This window comes from Trachemys scripta, chromosome 7, assembly GCF_013100865.1.
Source record: "Trachemys scripta elegans isolate TJP31775 chromosome 7, CAS_Tse_1.0, whole genome shotgun sequence".
In the NCBI taxonomy this organism is placed as follows: Eukaryota; Metazoa; Chordata; order Testudines; family Emydidae; genus Trachemys; species Trachemys scripta.
The window spans coordinates 14,367,906-14,384,174 of NC_048304.1; the positions used below are offsets into that span (position 1 = coordinate 14,367,906).

The 16,269-nt window shown below is 40.2% G+C and overlaps 1 protein-coding gene across 2 annotated transcripts in view; it reads right to left on the minus strand.

The window, feature by feature from the left end:
• The window catches only part of CRBN (cereblon), a 47,618-nt gene that overhangs the window by 26,385 nt on the left and 4,964 nt on the right, over positions 1-16,269 (minus strand). Inside the window, exons 2-4 of one of the 2 annotated variants that reach the window (XM_034776094.1) lie at positions 9,995-10,104; positions 7,993-8,195; positions 6,278-6,427 (exon numbers count right to left, since the gene is read on the minus strand). In XM_034776094.1, the coding sequence (XP_034631985.1) occupies positions 6,278-6,427; positions 7,993-8,195; positions 9,995-10,104 (463 nt within the window). The remainder of the gene's footprint in view (positions 1-6,277; positions 6,428-7,992; positions 8,196-9,994; positions 10,105-16,269) is intronic. The other variant, XM_034776096.1, reaches the window with a different exon arrangement.

The window sequence follows — 16,269 nt, forward strand, 5'->3', positions numbered from 1 at the left end:
ATCTGTATTCAGTTTGCTTAGACATAGATTTGCGCATTTTATTTTATTTTGCTTGGTGACTTACTTTGTTCTGTCTGTTACTACTTGGAACCACTTAAATCCTACTTTCTGTATTTAATAAAATCACTTTTTACTTATTAATTAACTCAGAGTATGTATTAATACTTGGGGGAGCAAACAACTGTGCATCTCTCTCTATCAGTGTTATAGAGGGCGAACAATTTATGAGTTTACTCTGTATAAGCTTTATACAGGGTAAAACGGATTTATTTGGGGTTAGACGCCATTGGGAGTTGGGCATCTGGGTGTTAAAGACAAGAACACTTCTGTTAGCTGCTTTCAGTGAAGCCTGCTGCTTTGAGGCAAGTAATTCAGACCCTGGGTCTTTGTTGGAGCAGACGGGTGTGTCTGGCTCAGCAAGACAGGCTGCTGGAGTCCTGAGCTAGCAGGGAAAGCAGAGGTAGAAGTAGTCTGGGCTCATCAGGTGAAAGCTCCCAGGAGGTTTCTGTGATCCAACCCGTCACAGCATCAAGAATGCTGCTAAAATACTAAAATGAATTTGTCAGCTTAAAAGTGTGATTCCACATGTTTCAATTCAACAAGAAAAGCATGAGACTTAGATTTATGCTTTTTCTGGTATATTTAATGTGTACTTTCCCATTGGATATTTTTAGGAGTAACTGTTGCCTTAACTACAAATGCTGATCATATTGTAAAGTGATATTTTAATATTTACTGAAGATAAATAATAGGACGAAAGTGAGGAAAAAAAAAAAAGAATGGCACCCTTTAGTTTCTGATAGTCACTTCATGTGACTTAAAGAATAGAAAGGTTTAAAAAGGTCCAAGAGACATATACTTAGGTAACCTTTGATTTTTCACTGTGGTTCAAAGGTCACATTAGGGAAGTTTAATACAGCACACTGGAGTTATCAACTACGTATATGTTGTACAAGGTGTAAGTGCAGGGAACAGTTTCAAATATGAGAATGCCTCCCCAACCATGCAATAAAGCTGAACATGTGTTGGAGACTATATTACAAGATCTGAAGCACTCCAATAAATTTAATCTTTAAAAAGTTAAACAATATCTTGTTTGTAGATAATTTTTAGACCCTATCCTGAGTTAGTTCTAAAAACCTAAAAAACAAATTCCTTAAGATTTCACATTTTCTTGATTCATATTTTGCTGTGGAATAATGAACTTTCTAAATCACATTTAGAATGTAATTGCCATAGTAAAATATTCTAGCAGCAGAACACAACAGCTGTATCTTTGCCACCTCCAGATAGTCAATTTTCATAACAGATGCGATTGCTACTGTGGTTAACTGTGTACTGCCATCTTGTGTTCAAACAACAACTTTCTTGTTTCCAAATTCAAATGATCAGTGACAGATAAGCAAAAAATTAGACGGTTAGGAACAGCAGAGCAGTACTGGTCTTTGTAAATGGCAACACATTATTTAATCTTTTACTTAAGGTTACTGTAAAGTAACCGAATGATTAGCTGATATTCTAATGCTTCTTTTTAAAAAGAATGTTGCTGTACTGAACAATGAATGCAAACATTTACTTTGTTCCTTTTACATGAATGGACAGGAAATCTCATTTCTAAATGTACATTTTATTTGTATTTTGGTACCACCCATAGTCCTCAGTAGGGACAGTGCAGCACTCTGTACAAATATATAGCAAAATACAGTCTCTAATCCAGAGTGGCTACATTTTAAATAGAGACAAGATCCAACAAGGTGTAGAAAATAATTGGAGACATAGGTGCTGGAACTAGGGGTGTGGGGGTGCTGACACACCCTCTGGCTTGAAGTGGTTTTCATTGTATACAGGGTTTACAGTTTGGTTCAATGGCTCTGAGCATCCCCACTACACAAATTGTTCCAGCACCCCTGATGGGAGAAGGAGAAAGTGGAATGACAGTACCAGGAATACAAGGTTGCATATATTTTCAACTGAGTGCACAATTTAGAAGTGTCTATTTTTTTTTTTTTTTAATAAGCAGACAAGAGGTCTTAATGAATCACCTACAGGCCACCAACCTAGCCAATATCATTATGTAGTGAACCACAGGCATCATAACAGAGGACAGAGAACTGCCTTGCAAATTGATTAGGGAATAGTGTTTAGTGCATAATGGGCAGCATGGAAGGTGAGAAGTGATTATGGGAGAAATGACAAGCTGGTAAAAGAGGCTGACATCACTGATGGAGTGAAGGAGAGGAGTCACAAAGCAGTGAGATAAGATAAGAAATTGATTAAGTTATGGGAAAGCTAAACTGTGAACTGGTAAAGTAAAGGAACAGAAGTTAGTGTTTAATGCAATGGAGAAGGGCGCCAAAGGACTAATTTCACACTGAATGCCCAGAAACAAGACTCTGATGCAGTGGGGATGCAGGTCTCCATCACATCTCCAGTTACAACAAATACCCATTTTTTCTTCAAGTAGATTCATAGATTCTAGGACTGGAAGGGACCTCGAGAGGTCATCGAGTCCAGTCCCCTGCCCGCATGGCAGGACCAAATACGGTCTAGACCATCCCTGATAGACATTTATCTAACCTACTCTTAAATATCTCCAGAGATGGAGATTCCACAACCTCCCTAGGCAATTTATTCCAGTGTTTAACCACCCTGACAGTTAGGAACTTTTTCCTAATGTCCAACCTAGACCTCCCTTGCTGCAGTTTAAACCCATTGCTTCTGGTTCTATCCTTAGAGGCTAAGGTGAACAAGTTTTCTCCCTCCTCCTTATGACACCCTTTTAGATACCTGAAAACTGCTATCATGTCCCCTCTCAGTCTTCTCTTTTCCAAACTAAACAAACCCAATTCTTTCAGCCTTCCTTCACAGGTCATGTTCTCATAGATGCAGCTGTGTATTCCACTTAGGTGACACAAGCAGAAGTGCCATGTCCCTCAGCTGCAGCAGGCGGTGCTCAGAGTCTACCTAAACTCAGACTGCAGGACCTCACTACCAACGCTTGCATCCGCTGTGGAATATGAGGTTATGGGGTAATGGTTTGTGAACGAATGTATCAATGACCACAAAGCATCCTTGCATATGTCCAATATCGAAATGTCACTGAGGAACGCTATGGACATTGCTTGAGTCCTCACAGAATGAGCTCGCACCTGCTGAGGAGACTTATGCCATCTTGATGCAGGATGTTATCCATTTGGAGACAGCCTGCGAAGAGACTGCTTGAACCCTCATGTGGTCTGCATATGACACAAATAAATGATGCAAAGCACGAAATGGTTTAGTCCTGTCCAGATAAAAGGCTAAACATTGCCTGACGTCTAAGGTATGGAGATACTGCTCCTCTGGAGCTGAACGCAGTTTACGGGGAAAAAAACCCACACACAGGTAAATATACTGACTAGCTCAAATGAAACTGAGAAACTACTATAGACAAAAAAAATTGGGTGTGGTCATAAAGTCACCTTGTTTTTGGAGAATTGTGCATAAAAAGGATCTGCCATTGGAGCCTGCAACTCACACAATCTCCTTTGCAGATTTTATTGCTACCAGAAAAATCTTTTCTGACACAAGAATGGAAAGGGACAAGATGCTAGGGGCTCGAAAGAAGGACCATCAGAGCTGTTAGGACTGTGTTTAGGTCTAATAGGGCAACACGCTCTTGAATCAGAGGATGTAGACAAAGGATCCCTTTTAAGAATCTTGTTCCCATGGCATTGGAGAAGACTGATTTTCCCTGAACAAGGAGATGAAATGCCAATATCACTGCCTGATGCACTTTCAGCAAACTAAGTGCAAGCCCTAACGACTGAAGACATAACAGGTACTCCAAGATGTCCTGGGTAGAAGCTAGTGTTGAACATAAGAGTGGCCATACTGGGTCAGAACAAAGGTCCATCTAGCCCAGTATCCTGTCTTCCGTCAGTGGCCAATGCCAGGTGCCCCAGAGAGAATGAACAGAACAGGTAATCATCAAGTGATCCATCCCCTTTTGCCCATTCCCAGCTTCTGGCAAATAAGAGATTAGGGACATCATCCCTGACCATCCTGGCTAATAGCTACTGATGAACCTATCCTCCACAAACCTATCTAGTTATTTTTTGAACCCTGTTAAGTCTTGGCCTTCACAACATCCACTGGCAAAGAGTTTCACAGGTTGACTGTGCATTGTGTGAAAAAAAATACTTTCTTTTGTTTGTTTTAAACCTGCTGCCTATTAATTTCATTTGGTAACCCCTCGTTCTTGTGTTATGAGAAGGAGTAAATAAACACTTCCTTATTTACTTTCTCCACACCAGTCATTATTTTATAGACTTCTATCATATCCCCTCTTACTTGTCTCTTTTCCAAGCTGAAAAGTTCCAGTCTTATTAATTTCTCCTAATATGGAAGTCATTCCATACCCCTAAGCATTTCTGTTGCCCATTTCTGAACCTTTTCCAATTCCAATAGACCTTTTTTGAGATGGGGTGACCACATCTGCACGTAGTATTCAAGATGTGGGCGTACCATGGCTTTATATAGAGGCAATATGATAGTTTATTATCTATCCCTTTCTTAAGGATTCCCAACATTCTGTTCGCCTTTTTGACTGCCACTGCAGATTGAGTGGATGTTTTCAGAGGAGGTGTAAATCTTCCTGCCTAAGAGGTCAAATTGTTTAGAGTCCCTAGCCTTGGGGGTGGACTTAAACCTGCCCTGTCAGGCTCTGTCACTCGCCACAGTTACAGCTAGGGAATTTGGGGTGAGATGAGAGTAAAACCCTCAAATCCCTGCATGGGAATGAATCAGCACTTTTCCATGCACTTAGCTTCAGGTGATAATGAAACCAGCGTTTCCAGAGGGAAGTAGCCAGTTCAAGGATCACATTGTTGATACGGAATCTCCCAGGGGCAGACAGCTATAGGATGTCCACCAATTTGTGGGTTTTTTCCTTGCAAGAACTCTGCCTGTATGGTCTTGGTACTCCTTAAAGTCCTCTGGTACTGAAGGTAAGGATAAGTCAGGTAGTACAGCATCATCCGGAGACAAAGACAAGCCAAAGCCAAATCCCATTACAGGGGTGACGGACCCAAACAGGACAACTCTGGAGGTTTCACAGGGAAAAGGACTGTCAGTGCCTGGGCTTGTGGCGGACTGATGGTCACCACCACAGATCTGGCACATAATCTCCCCTTTAAGTGAGATGAAACGCGGGACCTCCACAACCGAGTTCCCATGGATTCCACAGAGGTCACTGACATGGATAAGGCATTGGTGGCCAGAAGGTGCTGGGCCAGGCGCCTCCATCCCAATCGCAAGGATAGCCCCCATTGACATCAGTTGTAGCTAAGAGTCCTCAGAACCTTCTGCAAATCAGACTCCAGAAACTTAGTCAGGATGATAATGAGGAACTCACAATTAGTAACCAAGTTTCGTTTAAGTGATTCGAGTAGCATCACACATGAACACCACCAGAGGCAGGGATAGAAACCAGTTCTCCAGGACAACACTCAGTTGACTTAACCATGACATCATTCTTTTTCTTCCTGCAATCCCCTGCCTCATTCACTACAAACCTTCAAACATTTGCAACAAAGCAGGGGTCGTACAGGCAACAGTTTCCTTCCCTATACAACCCTGATTCACCCTCAACGCAGAGGCAGGGGTCCTGTGGAAAAAATAGTCTATAATTACATCATCACATACTATTTCATAACACATGTGCATAACGGGGATATGTGCAGAGATGGAATTTAGCTGCTAAAATCTAAGAAATCTCTACTGAACAAGTGAGAACTGCAATTTTTCAAGGGCTTATAACTTGACCAAATCTGGGGGTGTTTTCATGGGGATGGCAAAAAGCACATTCCTGACACAAAGGCCAAATTTCAAGTCCCTGTTCCAAAGCAGCGGTGGGTAAATTTTTTAAAAGAAGAAGTTGCCAAAAAAATTTAACACAGTAAATCAATATATTTTTCCTTAGCCTCACTTCAGGAATGGATGAACCATTTTGTGGTAAACATTTTGTAAAGTTCTAGTCTACTGGAAACAGGGTCTTAAACAGGCAGCGTCAGGCAACCTTAAAAATACAGCCTGATCCATAATGACTAATCAGTTCAGTGACCCTGAGAGGCATGATTTCCCAGCACTACAGTTAAAATGTTGCATTGGGAACAGTAAAAATTTTCTTCAGAGGGAAAATTTCTTCAGAGTCATATTTTACCAACCAATTACAAAAAGTGCTGGAAGTCACTAGTTTTGCTGAACACAGAGATGCATACATTATCTATTTTCTTACCCATCTGACTGAGTTCTTATTTCAAGCACCTTGAACCTCTGTCTTCCTACTGCTTTCACTTTGACTGTTTCAATTCCAAACTCCTGTTCTTCTCGGTAGGCATATATTTCGGCTGTTGTTCCAAAATGTGCTTCCCTTTCACGTATATTGCTAAAAAAGAGTATAAGATACACATTGTAATCTGTACAGTAGGTAGTGTTCACTCAACTTCTATTAACCCTCTCACCTCCATTTTTCACTCATTCATCACTTTCTTAAAAAGTCTCCTTCAGAGCTGAAATTATCCATGTTTCGTCTAAGCTTAAAATTGTTTTTGTTTTTAAACTTTAAGGAGGAAAATCTCTTCAGCTATCTGAATTATTACAAAGGGGAAGCAATATTTGTTTTCATTTAAAAAATAAAGTCTAATTTTGTTTATTTTGTGTGTTTACTAATCATTCAAAAATTACTTAGCAAAAACCCTTTCAGACTCAGCACACAGCTGATCTGCAAGGAGAATGATTTTGCCATGACATAATCATAACAAAAACAATTCTGTGTTTAAAATGTTGATAATGAACATACTAACAAATTCTTAAGACTGTATGGTTCTGAAAATAGCTTCTCTTGCCCCCAGTATGATCTAGTAACATCTCTAGTGGAGGGGGAAGGGAACCTGCAAATTCTTAACCAGTCTGGGCAATCCATAGGCAGGACTTGATTCTGAAGTGAGGAACCTTGGTTAACACTCCCAAGATCTGACCAAGATTGCTGGAATTCGAGAAGACCTTTAGATATTGAGGGGCTGCTGTGGCTTCTCCCCACATCAGCTACTGTACAGAAAGCAAACCATACTTCTACTCCTTTCTAATCCCTTGTGGAACATCTCTTTGGCTGGTGCAGGTGGGGGGTGAAAAAGGGAAGGAAGGAGGAGCTATCGCGATTTGACTGTTTTAACTAGGACTCATGGGGACTCCCTCAGGTCTTAAATGGATGTGAGGCACGTGGCAAGGAGAGCACCTTTCCAGGGTACACTGCCTATGACAGGGGAAGGGGGAAACACGGGAGAAACTGATGAGGAGCCAGTTAGGAGTAAGGGGGAAAAAGACAAGGGACAGCTAAGAGAAAAGCCTGACATCTTGGCAGTCACAGTAAGCTTCTTTCTCTCTTTTACACATACACGTGCACACACACACCCATATAGTAGCTCTGATATCTCCTCATTTGCCTTAGCTCTATTTGAATCATATGTCTAAGTATGTTACATACAAGTTATGCCGTCTGTGGTTTTAATTTGGGGAAAAGAGAATCAGAAATACATTCTTTCAATTACACAGGCAAAACATACTTTTAAATAAATAAAGTTCTAGAAAATAAGAAGCTAACCTCTGGTTTGTGTCCTTATGTTCCAGACCCTGAGACTTTTTATTTTAAGCAAAGAGGGGCACTGCATTCAAACATTTAATGAAACCAATAAAATAGTCACATAAAAAAAACCCAAATGTATTTCCGTCCATATTTCAAAGGGGATTATGTTTGTGATGATGTCATGAAACAAACCCATTAAATCTTTACATAATTAGGCAAACTTGGTTTTCTAACATACAACTCTATAAGCCATTAAAGCATGTCATATATTTCAGAAGTGTTTCAACCATCTGTTTTTAATATTCTGCCCAAAGAAATCAGTGATAAAACATAAGCTTCATAGCATCAGTAACTACTGAGTATTTTACCTGTATGCAAGAACAGCAAAGGTTCTGTCTTTCTGAATTAAATTCCGCACCATGCTAACCTCTTGAGGGCGAAAAAGCTGAAGAGGCAAGGTTTGTCCAGGAATCAACATCACCACCACGTGGGGTAACACTGGAATCACTTGACAGCTGTCGTCATCATGCACCGTTCTCCCGTGAAACTCTTCCATATCAGAACCCAAATACTGTAAAGCAAAACATAAATATCACAGCATATTACTTTTGAGAGCTACAAGTAGTTTTGGTGCTTAGTAGGTATAAAGCAAGACAAAATGTCTAGCCTGAGGAGATGACAACATATTAGTATTTGCAAAGTTTCTAAAAATATTGAACAACGAAGGAATAAAGATTATAAAAAACTGGTTCCAATGGACTAATACAGGGATTCTTTGTGGACTGCATCTTAATATTAATAGTTCACCTTCCCTCACATTCACAATCATGTGTACCCATCTCACATTTGAGATCACGTAACATTCCTGTGGCAACTATACCAATTGCTTAAATGGAAAAGTAATATTAGGAAAATATATAATGATTTAGCAGCTAGAAATGAGCAAAAGAACCATTGCCAAATGATCGGTCAGCTCACTGCAGCTTATCAGCAAGCACTCCATAAGGGGCTTCTGGCCTGCAAGCTGCACTTAAGTTACAAAAATGCCCATTATCAGAGGGGTAGCCCTGTTAGTCTGGATCTGTAAAAAGCAATAGAGTGTCCTGTGGCACCTTATAGACTAACAGATGTATTGGAGCATGAGCTTTCGTGGGTGAATACCCACTTCATCAGCATGCATTCACCCATGAAAGCTTATGCTCCAATACGTCTGTTAGTCTATAAGATGTCACAGCACTCTTTGTTGCTTTTTTAAAATGCCCATGGATTTAGTAACACTCTAAGACAAGTGGAAGGGATAGGAATAATATATGTAAACCATGTCAGATGTTATGATTTTAAACTTCACTTAGCACCTAGTGTAGACCTGGTTTAATACCCTTAAAAACTTCACTGGTTTTCGTGAACCCCAGACTATTGTCATCCACAACCAGCTAATATGTTTTAAAGGTATTAAACACGGTCAGCACCAAGATACTAAGTAACATTTAAAATCAGTTGGCTAACATGTTTCTTTTTTAAAAGTACCTTTTCCCCTAGTCTAAACAAGACCTAAAGGGTACTTAGGGACTATTCATGGTGGTAGTAAAGCCCTAAACTCAGTAATTAACATGTGCATGATCAAGCATCTATAAAGGACAATAGTGCAGGAATCCTGCAACATTTTCATGTCAAAGGAATATTTTACAGGTTGTTCTGCTGGCCTTACAATAAACGTAATTTTGCAAATTGCTATCTAGAGATGGTGCCCATTTAAGTTTTTTTAAAATGCCTTGCCTTTTCAGCATGTCAAAACTTTGAATTATATTTAAATTGAAGATTTTTCAATTAGTTCTGAAACTTTGATATACTTTTGCTGGATGTATGAAGTCTGTTATTTTCAGACAGAACTGGCACACCAGAGGCTACAGCTGTGAACACTTACTGCTTTGTCAAAATGCCACAACCTTACTCTGGAAGACCCACTTATACATGAGAGGGTGGTGGCTTCAAGTAGCCATTCGATTCTATGCTGAAAATAAGGGTGACAACTGCGGCCATTCTTAGGATATAATCCCCGATCCATTAAGTATATGACGGAGATCACCAACTAGAACTGCGCTAAATTAAATACCCACCATTTGTTTCTTGTAGAAGTTCAAGTTATATGTACCTCTGGTCTCTATTCCATTACTACTATAACTAAAAGGAGGGATTCCTGGGACAATATTTGAAAGAATAGTCTAAGTAACCTGACAACACTAGGAATGCCACTGCATTTATTCAAAATCTTTAATTAAATCCAAGCCTGTATATTTACATACAACTGGATCAAAACTCTTCACAAGGATGCTTAAGATGCTGTGGAAAACACATAGAAAAACCACATACCATATGTGATGTTGGCAGACTGGTGTCAAAATTAATGTTTGGCTTTTCAGCTTCTTTACTATCTTGATCTTCAACTTCCATTTCAAGGTCATCCTCTTCCTCACTCTCTGCTAGCAAGCAGGAAACAAAATGTCAAGAAGAAACATCATCCAACAAGTGTTAAGCTGCCTCGAAAACGCAAAGCATTAGGAAAAAGAGGATACATAGCATCCCTGGAATATATCCTTCCATAGGCAAATAGTCTTCATATTTATAAATTGGTGAAAAACAAATGAGTTTTACTTTTATGGGAAACTATTTTCCTGCTGTTGCACAGAATCACATTTTCACAGAAACAGTCAAGTGCTGGTAATATGTTTTCAAGGTACCAAACAGAAAAAGGTGCAGCAATTATTACATGACACAATATTGTCACCAAAGATGTCCAATTATAATACAAAGTAGTACTTCTTAATTCCAAATTTTTACTCACATTATGTAAGGAAATGAACTAAAGGAACCCAGAAAACTAGGCTATATGGCAAGATGTTAAATATTTTATTACATTTATAGTACTTTGAAATTTAGACAATTGCATAATAAAAGTTAGTAGTAGTATCTACACAAAATGAATTAAAAGAAATACCAAGTTCTACACCCATTTGAGCCCCTCAAACAATATTTCTGGCCAAGTTTTTTTGGTGTTGTTGTTAACCTCTCTCGTCATTGTGTGAAACACCCACACAAATCAGCAAGCGAAACTAAGTTACTATGAGGGGAAGCAATTAACTTGATTCTTTAAAAATTGCTGTCAAATACAAAAGTAAATAATATGTAAAACTGGAGGAAAGTAGTAATCTCTTGCATTCCAGTAATTATACGTTACTTCTAAAAATATTTTCAGACAAAAGTGTGATTTTTAAGTTTGCTATGTCCTTTTTAATCCTTTACTTCCATAATCTATATGTAGTAAATACATCTCCTATATAAGAAAAGTATTTAGTGATTCGGTGCTCACAATAGCTACTTCACTTACATATAAAATGTGTTTAAAAATTTAAATATTTTTCTACTGTATTAAATGTAAGAGACTACAGTGGAGAAAAATCAAAGCAATACATGTCTCTATAAATTGCTAACTAGTGATCATTCTAGGCATGACCACTGACTACTCACCAGGAATTGGTGGGGGGAAAGGCGGGGAAATGGTTAATTTCTCCTTGTTTTAAGATCCAAGGGTTTGAATCGGTGTTCACCAGGAAATTGGTGAAAAAGTCTCTCAAGGTTACCGAGGGAAGGGTTATAGTACTTGGGAGGGAGATATTCTGGGGGGGAGGTAGACAGAGTTTCCCAAATGACTCATAAATAATTTGGGTGGTGGCAGGAAAACCAGATCTAAGCTGGTAGTTAAGCTTAGAGGTTCTCATGCAGGTCCCCACATGTGTACCCTAGAGTTCAGAGTGGGGAAGGAAAGCTTATGCTCAAATAAATTTGTTTGTCTCTAAGGTGCCACAAGTACTCCTGTTCTTTTCACTGACTACATAATGGCTACTGTTAGTTTATATCCATATAGTGCAATGAGCTAATTAAACATCACTTCTCCTTTAGTTGCACGACACTCATACTTTTTCTTCAGAAGAGGAATGAAAATGACTGTCACATGATATATTCATGCCTAGCTTTCGTGTAAGCTGTCTAAAATAGATTTGCAGGATTCTAGCAATAAATGCTGAGTAGTGAATCTATTGTAATGGTGCTGAAATACATCACCCAGATCTTGAAATACAACACAGAAAGGACCTAATATAAGGGTTGTGACAGATTTCTTGCTCAGCTTTTGTCTTTATAATTAATATGTTCTTTAAAATGAACAAAGAAAACAAAATCAAGTAACAAATACAAACCACAAATATTGACAAAGATCAGCAACTGCATCTTATTTCGAAATCACAATAAGAGAGGTCAGACTTATAAAAGTAAGGTGTCTCAGGATGAATAATTCTATTCTCAGCAATGGAAGTGTAGGCTACATAAACCTTCCCTTACCAAGACCCTATTGCTTTCAAAAGTAGAGGTAAAGGGGCACAATTAGAAAGAAACCAACAGCCTTTCCGGGACTCTATGATGATGCATGAAAGTCTGCATGTCTTTTAAGGTATGATGTGTCTGTAAATTATCTTAAAATAAGGTAAATATTGAATAGATTGCAAAACAGTGAACATGGCATTTCTCAAGTTCTCCTCTTCACCTATCACAAGTGAATGCCACAGATGCAAGCTTTTACAAGTGCTTGGCTGATAGTTTTCTATATGTTCCAGTGGACAATTACTACTCCTGGGGGAAATCTGTGCTACTGCGTGTGTGCATAATTAATGAGCCACGCATACTTTTAATTTTTTACACAGAAAAAGCTTCTGCCAAAATGTTGCTGCAGTTCCGCCTGTTGCTTACCACAGGGCACTGTGGCGCAAGAACAGCAGCAGCTCCCAGCAGAAAATAACTTCTGCAGTTCCACCTTTTGCCCACCAGAAGGCACTGTGGCGATAGACCACAATAGAAGCTCCTGGCCAGCTAAGGAAGAGGAAGAACCTGCCTTCTTCACAGCACTGGTCAGGCCAGGTCAGGAGACAGGGGCTATGGAGAGACTGGGGTCTCACTATGGGGTGCTGGGGGGGACAGGGGCCAGTGGGGGAGGACAGACTGCACGGCAGGGGCTGAATGGGAGTGGAGGAACAGGGCCGCAGGGGGGAGGGAGGTCCAGGGCCACATGGTGACAAGGGAGGGGGTGCAGAGCTACATAGGGACAGAGGGGTGGTGGAGTGGGGATGGGGGAAGAGGTACATTGCCACATGGGGATGGGGGAGTGGGTGTCTGAGTGGGGGTGAAGAGACGCATGTGGACAGGGGGGTAAGGACACATAGGGGTGCAGGAACACATGGGGACAGGGGCAAATGTGCCTGACTGAATGGGAAAGGCTAGGGGTCAGCCAGGGTCTGCATGGGGGAAGCTCCCTACAATCTCTCCCCTCCACCCCCAAAAACCTGTTCCATACTTTTCCCATCCATACCCAACAACCCTCCAAGTTCACACTCAGGCTCCTTTCCAGCAATTTACTTCCCTCTCCCTCAGCTCCTCCATTACCCCTGACTCCCCCAAGCCTTTGCACTGCTTCTGAGGGGTGCGGGAAATACAGTTCTGTATTGTAGTTTAAATGAATTATTACTCAGAGTTCTGTATTAATATGCCTAGTAAGAAATCTATTTGTCAAAAAATATTTCCTGAATCTTTTTTGTTGTTTGTATTGTAACAGACACACTTGCTGACAAGTATTCTGAAATAAATGACCAAAAATAATTGAAACTGGTATGATTATATTGTGTTATTTTGACAAATAAAATATGCATAATTTTAAAATACTGTGTGCAGAATTTTTATTTTTTTTTGGTGCAGAATTCCCCCAGGAGTAAATTACATTTGAAAATGTTGTGCTAATATATTTTACATAACTTTCCACATAGGAGGACATGATCTGATTTGTCTGTGTTATGAACCTTGCACATATCATATTTCTCCCTCTCATATGAATATTTTAACAAGCTGGCTCAATTCTAGGTGCAGAATGCATATTAATAGGAAATGACTGGATCTGACAACCCCCTAATCTCATTTCCTATATTGTCTTAACTATATTTTGGAGCTCTAAACATAGACATCTTCCCAGTTATTTTTCAAACACATTTAATTTCTACTTAGAGTTGTCTCCCACTGTCTCCAGTGAGAAGTCCTGTGTATATTATACAATCAATTGTATTCAAATCAGCATTAGGACCTCCTTTTTTAAAACTTTATACCCAAAAGATTTTTGCTAGTTGATTCCTTCGATCTAAAAATGATATTCTGGTTTAAATGAACTCTTATTCAGGTATATCACTAGGTAATGAGTTTTTGTGTTTTTTTTTTTTATTTTATTTTAAAAAAGAGGTAGGGAAAAAAGGAGGAGATGCTTTGTTTGTTTGAAACAGAGAGACTAGAAAGCATCATTTGTAGATTAAAAATCAGTTGTGTCCTGCAAAGTTTTGCATAGCATTGCCAAAATATATATTAACTGTGGTGTGCTGGCCAAATGAGCCTGGAAGCCTGTGAGGAATGATGACTCATTTTACTGCAGTGGCACAATGTGAACACTGAAAGAGCATCAGTGTCTTTACTTTTCTACAAAATTTTATCAGAAAAAAAATGAGAGGGAAGGCAGAAAGAGTACATCTTGCCTTCTCTTACCTAAAAGAAACTATTTGATTTTTCAGCTGAAAGTAAAATGTGACCTTTAGTATATTAAAACTATGCCAAAGTCAGGGCAAGCACGCAAGATAACATTCAAACCACATGACAGACCTTACATTTACTTTGTAGAAGGCAGATCACCAATCTAGGTACTCAAACGTATCTCATCAATCACAAATATTAATGAATTTACTCTCAATGCCTTTGTGAGGTAAGAAAGTACCTCATTTTATAGCTGGGAAAAGGAGGTGCAGGGAAAAGATTAAGGCAGGCATTTTCAAAGGAGTCTAAGGGAGTTAGGCAACCCACTCACTGAATTTCAATGGAAATTAAGCACCGAATTCTCTGGATTTATCCACAATAGGAAATTTACTATCATAACTATATCAGTCTGGCACCCCATGTAGACACCCTTAGTCTGGAATAGGAATGCCTTTTTCTAGATTAATTCATACCACTTCCAAACCAACATAAACTAACATGGAGAAAGCACTCATTCCAAAATAAGTGTGTCCATATGGGGTGCCAGACTGATATAATTATAGTGGTTTCCTTATGTTGGCAAACTTCCCCATGCAGACAAGCCCTTAGTCTGCTTTAAAATTCCTATCTTGAGTGAGTCAAGGTCACACAGAAAGTCTGTGGCAGGAGGAGGAATTGACTCTAGATCTCTTGAGTTAAGTGCTTTAACCACGGTCCATCCCAGCTTCCCTGCTTATTAGTGGGATTTACAGTGTTCAAACTGAAAGTTTCTTCTTGGACTTCAAACTAACATAGTAACTCTTGAGCTATAGATAAAGGTACCTGCAGTTCTCCTTGAATCAGTGCTTAGCATCCCTGTAAATCATAGATTTACATAAATCATACACTGAATATCCAATTCTCCTTTTACATGGATATGGACTTGATCTAAAAGATAAAGTTTCCATTCCTAACTTCTAACACACATTCAATATTTAATTATTTTGCCCTTCTATGCTGCGTGGCTGATGTTTAACTTCTGTACATTCCCTGCTGTAAGCAAGCAGCAAGCCAATACTAGACAATTACATGACATATGAAGGCTGAAAGACTGCAGCTTCATTTGTAAAACATTGTTTCCTCTGCATATCTTACCCCCTGCTTAAATACTAATTGCAACTACATAAGCAGCAATAAAAAAAATAATCAGAGAATGCCTCCCCTTTCTGTCTAAGCTCCCTCAATACACACAAACAAAAGTAAAAGTGAAAACAATAGTAGATGCTGCTGCTGCTCCTTCTTCTGACCAAGAAGAGCCCTCTGCCAGGGGCAGATTCAGAGCACCCCTGAAAGCAGGAGGGATGGCTGTACATAAGCAGTCATAAACACCACATCCTAACACAGCCTGTCTTCCTTACCTGCCTCCACACCTCACCGTCCGCCAAAGGACCTGTTCTCTCCTACTTTCCCCTAATCTGATCATGCCTGGTCCCGCACTGAAAAACACCTCTTTTAATATCATGTCCCTCTATTGTTATTATTTGTAACTACACTGAGCCCACTATACAGCAATCCCTCTTCCACTGCCAAAGTCCTCAGGTTCCCTTCCTAGTTCTCCCTCCTCTGCTCACCGAGTCCAAGACCTTTCCCTAGACCTCTCACTTGCTTCCCCACCATACCAATGCTGCAGTATTCCACCACCCAGCCCCACTCCCTATTCCCCAATGATGTCCCAGGCTTCTGGATCCTGGTGACATGTTCAGAGGCCCCAAACACCCCCCTTTGTTTTCCCCCCCAACCCCCGCACCACAGTCTCCTGCCCCGCTGCTTCTCACTGCAGTTCCATACCCCACCATGCCACAGATTCCTGCCCCCCGACCACATCCCCCTTACCCCTGTGCCACAGGCTCCTGACACCCCTGCATCACAGATCTCTGCCCCCCATTGCAGCCCCCGGCTACCTCGTGCCACAGGCCCCAGCCCCCCATCGCAGCCCTGTCCCCCCATCCCACAGGGCCCTGCCCCCCACCGCAGCCCCTTACCCCCCATCCCAG